Raw genomic sequence first — 9,013 nt, forward strand, 5'->3', positions numbered from 1 at the left:
GGTCCGTACTTATTCACTTGTTACTTTCTGTTATAAATACACCGTATTATGATTATCCATTCAAATACATAGTCAACTGGATAAGCTTGCAATTGGATAAACTTTCAATCAAGCAGGCAGCTTGCAAGTAGCTCATGCAAGCAGGTTGCAAGCAGCTCAGTAGCTTTCTCAGGCTTGCAATCAAGCAGACAGCTTGCGAGTAGCTCAAGCAGGTAGCTTGCAAGTAGCTCAAGCAGGCAGCTTGTCAGCAGCTTCTGAAAAGTCTCACAGCTGCTTCTTTTTTTCTATAAATAAAAAATTAATTCAGTTCATTTGTACATCAATTAAAAGAGCAATAAAATCTCCCCCCCCCCCCCCCCCCCTCCCTTGCCCCAGCTTCTTTGGTTATATTTCTTGGTGTAGTGTACGTTTAATATTATTTCATAACACGTTATCAGCACGAGACTCTGCCATTTTGAGGGCTTATTTTATTTAATTTCAGTTATAGGAAGCGATTTAAAACTGCAATATCCTTTTTCTAATGCATCGATTGAAGATAAGGATGAATCTGGTTCATCGGTTTTAATTGTTTAGTATTACAAAGCTACGGAGATAGAAAGATATGTCAGGTAACATCTTTCTGTTACGGATTGGTACTCCAGTTAGATTTTTGTTTTCCTTTTACTCATCTCTCCTTGCCATTTCTTTCCTCTGTTAATGTTTCGGATATTGTGAGGTGAGCAATGTTTTGCTGAGATCTTTAAATTAATTCCAACCATGGGTCCAGAAGAGTATCTTACCAACGTTTCTAGTGGTTATGATTCAATCTTGACATTTTATTTTCCATTAGAGAGGTTGTTATTATGGATGGAAAAATATTATGCTCTGTGTTTAACTGCCAGTGGCAAGCTTGGATCCATGAATTCATACATATCCGGGTTTTCCATAGTAGACTTATTTTATTGAAGACGTATTTTAATTACTTTTTCAAAAGCATATATACAACCATTTATCGGACTATAGCATCCGTTCTATTAAATTAAATGCTCGTATTGGTTAATGCCATTTCGGTTACAGTCTATAAAATTGTAGAATTTATTCTACAATAAATTTATAAATTGGATATCTTACGGTGCTTCATAGCTCCTAAAACAGTATTTGTTTTGAAGCCGGGGAATATTCTTAAAAGATATGTTAGAGAAAAATTATCTACATAACATGTATGCCTCGATTTGCTTCTGAAGTGGAAATATCTTAAAAACGGTTCTAAGCTATATGATTTAATATGCTTAAGGCACGTTCAGATGATTGTGTTTCATTCCTGAAGAATGAGAACTTAAAAGAATAAATATAGATGCATTCCCTGAAATGAATGTGATGATATTTAGTAAATCTTATCAATAAGATGCGCACTTGATTGTGAGGATATCACGACTCACCTCTGGAAGAGGTATTTTGAAAAGAAATATTCTGAATAATTTATGCTTTACTCCTGAAGTAGTAAAGCTTTGAAATTTACTCCCGAAGTAATAAATACTCTGCAGTTTACTCCCGAAGTAGTAAAACTTGCAACTTACTCCCGAAGTAGTAAGACTCTGAATTCTACTCCCGAAGTAGTAGAACTCTTGAAATCTACTCCTAAAGTAGTAGATATCTGAAATCGAAGTCTCTCGAAGAGGTTAAGTATGATAGCACCATTTATCCTAGATCGCAATTGTTACGGTCGGAAAATAAATTGTAGTAAACCTGAAGTTTACTAGCGAGAAAAATGGTTATCATATTGAGACTATAAGTGGTTGGAAGATTGAATATCTCTGAGTTACGGGGTAAGAAATACGTATGTGATACGTTACCCGAGCATGATGGGATCACACGTCATAATAAATCAAAATTTTATGACACAAAATCTCATGCAATAGTAAACTAGAAGTTTACTAAAATAAATAGCACTCGTCATGGTAAACTTAAAGTTTACAGGTACAGATAATTTTATCAATTGAAAAGACCGTTTTAGTTGTCCTAATTTAAATCTAACGTGCTAATTGAGTATTCGAAACATATTGAAGAAATAGAAGATTCTTCTAGAATTTGTTTGTGTTGCTTGTTCTCATGATGATAAGTTGATTACACCAGCTATTGTTGGGACTGAATCCCCGAAATTCTGAAAAACATAAAAGGTGAATGTGGGCCCCTTCACCTTCAATGTGACGTCGTAAATTAATGCATCTATGAGACGATCACATATAAGTTTATTGTCAATTGGCAGTTTGACATTTACAAAGTTGCTTGCTCAAAATAATTGAGTTGGAAGCACAATTTTCAGAATATCTAATGAAGACAATTCATCTTGATAACGTTGGTTTATATCTAATCTGGTTTGCCATTGGATGCCTCCATAATACAACTAAACCATCACTTATGATAACAGAGTTTCATATGTTGGTCTGAGAGATGATATATTGCATACAACGGAACTTGTATGCTTCAGACCGATAAATTATGATAAAATTATCCCCTCATAATTGGTTCAAGTTCAGGAACTAGAGATTTTCATCTTGATGTGCGGTATATGATTAATGAATATACCATAATGCACACAAATTGATTTCCCAAAGAAAATGGGGATATGTGTTAGTTTTTCTAACATAAGGGGGAGAAAATATGCAGCTAAGAAATATCACTACTAAAAAATCCTGATTTACCTAGGGAATTTACCGAGGGACGTCCATCGATAACCAGGATTTACCGAGGGACACCATCGGTACTAGGCTTGTAGGTAATTTGACCCTTGATAAATAATACCGGGGAACACTCTCGGCAAATACCGATGGAGACCCTCACACATCCCTCGATACTTCCCTTCCCTCATATTTAAGCAAAATTAAATATACCAAGGGACGACCCTCGGTACTTAAAAAATATATATAATATTAATATATCATTTACTGAGGGACAGCAATCGGTATATTAAATTTAATCAAATTAAATTTTTAAATACACCGAGGGACAACCCTCGATAAATATAAATATTTAACAATTATATTTTTCATTTTACTGAGGAATGTCCATCGGTAAGCTAAATGAAAAGCACTTTGATATTTGAAAAATAACGAGGGACGTCCCTCAGTCACCTGAAAATCTGAGATTTACAATTACACATGTTACCGAGGGACTGTATCGGTAAGTCCCTCAATATTTCTGGTAATATTTTGGCAAGCATTGCCTATTTTTTACTGTACCACCTGTTGTAAAAAACATTTCAGTAGCTGATTCAAATTTCAATAGCTGATTCAATAAGAAACAGAAACACAACCAATAATAGCCATCAAAACAATAATAAAAATACTTCGAAATAATTCAAACATTAAAATTAAGCCAACAAAAAACGTACGAATCCAACCAACTTCAACGTTATCCAAACATATATCAAAAGCATCCCACTAGACTTCAAACAATCCAAAATAACATAAGTTAGAACAAAAATAACAACGGACACCTAATACTCCATTTCAGCCTCTCCATGCTCCTGATTCTCCTCATCCTCTACATCCTCACCATCATCATGATCGGGGCTCGGGGGCGGAGAGCAGGGCAACTTGATGAGGTTACACACCTGGCTCTTGAGTTCTTTGACATCTAACTCAAGATTTATCTTACGTCGCTCCTCCTCCAACCTTTTTTTACGTTCCTCCTCATAATTCCTAGCAAGTTCCCGAAGTTCGTGTCGCATCTCCTCAAGCTGCTCATTTGATACAATGGCAGAATTTCCTATATCTTGCAATCCACACTGAAGGCGGTGAAAGTTCTTCTCGGAGCAAAGGCCGTACGCTCTTCCTTATTCACACCGCCAACCACGTCCAACCAACAGGAGATAGTTTGTTCCTCCAATGGCATGATTGTACTGCCTTGATTATCGATCAACTGACTCCTAATGAGTTCCTCCATCGCTTGATTATACCGATTCTACATAAAAAGTAAACTTTAGTATATAAATAAACAGTATGCCAAAATGAATCTTTATACTTTACATTGCAATACAGGGAAAAATATACAAAAGAGATAGGCTTCATATTTGGGGGATGATTGATCATATGACCTGCCCATTATGTGAAGTAGCTGATAAGACAGTGGACCATTTATTTTTCCAATGTCCGTACTCAAAAGTTGTTTGGAGTAAGCTACTGGAATGACAAGGATATCATAGGAATGTCTTACCATGGACTGAGGAAAAGCTATGGATAACATGCTATACTAATGGCAAGGGCGCAAAAGATGAAATGTTCATAATTGTTTTGGCTGGGACCATATATTTCATCTGGAAAGAGAGAAATCATCGTGTATTCCAACAGAAACAGAGGAGAACAGAGGTACTGATTAGATTAATAGTACAGGAGACTGTGTAGAGGATGGTTGAAACCGAAACTAGCTGCTAGACTTAGTTAAATTTCTATCCGCAAGATAGTGTCGAGAGAGGAAATGTTGTTTGTTGTTGCTGTCACTGATAACTTGGGACTCTATCCAAGTATTAGTTTTTTCTGCGCCTCATTGCTCTTGGTAATAAAATGGTTCCATTGTTTACCCAAAAAAATAAACAGTATAAAATAAATTCTGAAAAGGGAAAAACAAAAAATACAAGATAAGATTCACACCAATACCAACTGCCTGAATCTTCCTCGTTAATCAAATGGAAAATTCTTTTGCATATTACATGTTAAGCTACCGAAGATAACGTTTTACAACTCTCCTTGGCCAATACATAAATAATAATGTGATAGGTAACATTAACCTCTACTTTTCTCTGTTACAGGTCTAGCAACAACAAAAAACTACTGTGTAACATTATAGCAGTAGACAGATATCAGTAAAAATACTCAAATTGCCTTGTGTCTAACTGCTAATATATCAGACTTCTAAGGAAGTTCTGATTTTATAAGCCTGAATGCAGTGATCTCCAATTTGTGTCCATAGAATAAACCAAAGTGGAAAACAAAAATTGCTGCTACTAACTAATGAGACATAAAATGCTTACGACTATCTTTCTAGACTAAACTATACTTCCAACAAACATAACTAATAGAAAGCTCTACCATATTTTACATTACTTGTATATTTTAGTGTATTTGACAGAAGACTAAGCTTTGTCGATGATATCAGGCATTAAGCACTTTTCTTAACTTACATACTGACATTGACAGAAGTCGCAAATGTATTATTCTTAGTGATATTTTCCTGTTAAGAAAAACTTGCATCACTAAAAACTAAAATGGATTCACACGTAGCTATTTCTTCTTTTTCTAATTCTTCTTTCTCTAGCTCTATTCCATATTCTACATATCCACGAAGACAAGTAAATAAAAACAAAACATTACCCTCATATCACTCCTCACTTCATGTAGTTCGAAGGCTCCCAGCAAAACCAATGACCAAACAACCAATTGCCCCAATGCCATCAACACCTCCTAAAATTTATAAAGTCGAGCCTGTTAATTTTAAGGAAGTTGTCCAAATTCTCACTTCAACTCCCGAGCTTAATCCATATCCATTAATTCTATCTCTAGTGTTAGTGATAATCCATAGTGCAGTGGTCTCCATTTGTTTACTAATATTTTTCAGATTTGTTTTAGAACTTATACAGAGCACTTTTTAAGTGTTATAGGATTTTGAGGAGCAGAACTTTTTCAATCTCAGTATCAACGCATCAGTTTGTATTCTGTAACATAATATACTAGGTTGTATGAAAACAGAGAGTGCTTTCGATTGGGTTAGTCCTTGATATGGCCCAACTGTCTACATTCTACTAGAATTTTTGGAAAAAGTTAAATATAGCAATGACCCAATTCAGAAATACTATCAAATAAGTGTTCATTTATAGTGTCACACTAAGGGCCACATTAGACTTTCTTAAAAGCTAGATGTCTTTAGATCTCACAGTAAAATGTCACACTGATATAGAAGTCTTGAACCAAATCAAACATTTTAAAGTGTAACAAAAACAGCTAAGATTTAATCCAATTAGTTCATATCACATATATGAATTACTAGCTTCAATTGTGTTATGTTCTGAGCTAAATTCAAATAAATTTCTGCAGGTTATGTCTTACCCGTAACCATAAAGACAATATTACTAGTCAAATATATTCCACATAAGTTTAGAGCTTACATAGGTATCCTCTGCCCGTGGCTCGACCCAAACTTCTTTTCCGTCTTCGATTTTCGTATGTCTTCTTCCATACCTCATGACGATTGGGTGGTCTACCAAGAGTAACTTGCTGCAAATGAAATAAATAAAGTTAATGTTTTCTGTCATTATTTGTAATTGTATTTGCTACCATCTAAATGTTTAAACAATTACCAATTTCCTCCTAGCAGTCCTCATGGACACTGAACCACAAGTGTGCAATGAGCCACCCTTCTCAGACTTTCGAGCTGCCTTTGTCTGGGCGCTATTCTTTTGAAACTCCGGCGTAGCCCAGTATTGATTAAGCTTCTCCCAGTAATCTGTCCCAAGCCAGCCAGGTTTTTGACCTTTTTTTCGAGCTTCAGAAAAAATGTTTGACAACCGAGAACTCGCCTTCTTTGTAAATTACTTCTAATAACATTATCCTCGACATGGTTCCATGTACACTTTTTCTGCAAATAAATATGTAACAAACATCAGAGAAACAGATGTCCGGAAGTGCCTACACTAAGAACACAAAATTAGACGATGAAATATGTATGATCTCAGTAATTAAGGATTGAAGATCATCCTGTCAGGTTGATCTGATTTTGATGAGTAGATAACACTATGAAAATCACAGTAACCTGATACGTTCATTTTCTATTTTCCCAAGTTCAGTGTAATTCTCATTCAGGCACGAATCCAATAGTCTTTATCGATAGCACGGCACATTAGAATCTACAGCAAACTCTTAATACTTGTTGCTAAGTTCATCAACAACTTGCTGGGTTCAGATTTTCTAATAAGCAATCTGTTTACATAGAAGTAGTGTCTAGTTTGGAAAACTGGGTCACAGTTTAAACATGAAAGATTTCCCTTTTGCTGTGATTTTTCTTTATCAACTCTACCAAATACATACCATAAACTCATTAAGGATCGCCCGCTGCGTATGACATGGCACTTCACCCCACGTCGCGAAGGAACCACTATAAAGTTTTTATATTGCTGTTGAGATTGCATTTGCAGCTGGCCTAGAAGGATAAAACCTGCAAGAATTGTTAACTCAATAACTAAAAAATAATAGAGGAATTAGAATGTAATAAAAGAATAAACTTACCCTTCTCCATCAGCGATGATGCGCACCCTCCGTAGATGATCTAACTTTCCAGGTGATGGAAGATTTGGACCATCAACTGAAGACGGAGTAGAAGAACGGCTAGGAGATGCCTCAGAATTTCTCGATCCAATATTTAGCCTAGAAAGGCGTGGACTGGCTGATTGAGTGGCCTCTGACGAAGGAGTCTTTGGAGATGGACATCGTTCCATGGCAGCGAGGTAAGCGGAATGCATTCCAGGTGGAGGTATATAAGAGGGAGGCATCGAGGAACAACCTGGGGGAGGCATATTGTAGAAAGGGGCAGCAGGTGAAATCCCAGAATAGCCCTGTGGAGGCATCGGACTATATCCCGGGGGAGGAATCGAGCTATAGCCCAAGGGAGTCATAGTACCATAAAAAGAATGTGAAAATGATGACGGCCCCTGTGAAGGAGGATGCAATGGTGGAATGGAAGAAAGAGATGGACTCGGTGAAGATACAGTTGATTTCTCTTTACTCTTTGATGACGGGCCATGTGAAGGAGGATGCAATGGTGGAATAGAAGAATGAGATGCCCTCGATGTAGACACAGTTGATTTTCCTTGACTCTTAGTAGTACTCTTCCCACGCTTACTCTTAGTAGTAATCTTCCCAGGCAAACTATTACTCCGATGTCGCTCATTTTTATCATTTGATGCTATCAGCAAACTGAGATTGTTAGAATATAATAAATTAGCTAATTACTGTATGTTAGGGAAGAGTAATATTCATATAGCATCACTGTAATTAGCTAATTACTGCATAATGAGATTGAAGTTTATTCCATTGAAAAAAAAAACTAAGAGAATCCAACACCAATACTAGTCTGCATGCAGAAAATTACTAAACAACTTTTACTAAAAAAAAGTCAAAGACTACCTAATTTTTCTCTAACATCTCAAAAATAATTTACTAATTACCAACACTTGGTGGCATCTTAAAAAAAAATGCAACAAGAACAATAATAAGAATACCAAAACAAATAACTGGCATTGAAAAAGAAGTTGAAGCTACTGCTACTGCTACTGGTACCACTGGAAAAACATCTATTTTATCATAAGCACAAACAAAAATAAGAACCTGAACCCGAACTTGCAAACGAAAAACAAGCTTTCATCCATGTCCAAAGAACATTTAGGGTTGAGAGTTTAGGGCTCGGGACTAAGAAGAAGAATATTGAACAGGTAATTCTTCCTCCTCACTTATTTCTGTCTCAACAAGTATTCTTCCTCCTCGCTAATTTCTTCCTCCTCGCTTATTTCATTTTCAACAGGTAATCCTTCCTCTTCACTTGTGTCGCTACTGCTTGCTGAATCTTCCTCATAAGAAGAGTACTCATCATCAACAGATAGTTCTTCCTTTTCATTTGCCATGGAAGTTCCTTCCCCGAGATCAATTTCTTCATATATGTTGTCAGGATGCTCCAATTCATTTTCTAATTCTCTGTCCACTATTGTTTGAACACTCGATATGTCATTTTGGTTTGCAACATTCAAAGTATTCTCAACTTCCACACGACCCACAGGCTTTGTTTTAATAACAACCCACCAATCCGATTTATCCCTACGCAATGGATAAGGAGCATAATACACTTGCTTGACATTTTGTGCAATGACAAAAGGATCATAGCTTCCATACTGCCTTGTATGCTTAACTTCAACAATTTTGTAATGTGAATCTATCCTTGTACCGGTTTTTGGTGTTGGGTCAAACCACTTACAATGAAAAAGTATCAACTT

At 36.2% G+C, this 9,013-nt stretch overlaps 1 protein-coding gene and 1 long non-coding RNA gene across 2 annotated transcripts; both read right to left on the reverse strand.

Annotated features, from left to right (window-relative positions):
- Window positions 1-3,298: 3,298 nt before the first annotated feature.
- On the reverse strand, window positions 3,299-6,604 carry LOC132599665 (uncharacterized). The gene is made up of 3 exons (XR_009566930.1): window positions 6,332-6,604; window positions 6,140-6,248; window positions 3,299-3,942 (listed from the first exon to the last, which is right to left on the reverse strand). It is a non-coding gene; the product is annotated as an uncharacterized LOC132599665 (long non-coding RNA).
- Window positions 6,605-7,069: 465 nt separating this feature from the next.
- LOC132643977 (proline-rich receptor-like protein kinase PERK2) lies at window positions 7,070-8,395 on the reverse strand. Its single transcript, XM_060360506.1, has 4 exons — window positions 8,355-8,395; window positions 8,249-8,308; window positions 7,257-7,943; window positions 7,070-7,185 (listed from the first exon to the last, which is right to left on the reverse strand). The coding sequence occupies exons 1-4, from the start codon at window positions 8,393-8,395 to the stop codon at window positions 7,137-7,139; spliced, it is 837 nt and encodes a 278-aa protein (XP_060216489.1). The 3' UTR covers window positions 7,070-7,136.
- Window positions 8,396-9,013: the final 618 nt, after the last annotated feature.

Source organism: Lycium barbarum, chromosome 6 (assembly GCF_019175385.1).
Source record: "Lycium barbarum isolate Lr01 chromosome 6, ASM1917538v2, whole genome shotgun sequence".
Lineage (NCBI taxonomy): Eukaryota > Viridiplantae > Streptophyta > Magnoliopsida > Solanales > Solanaceae > Lycium > Lycium barbarum.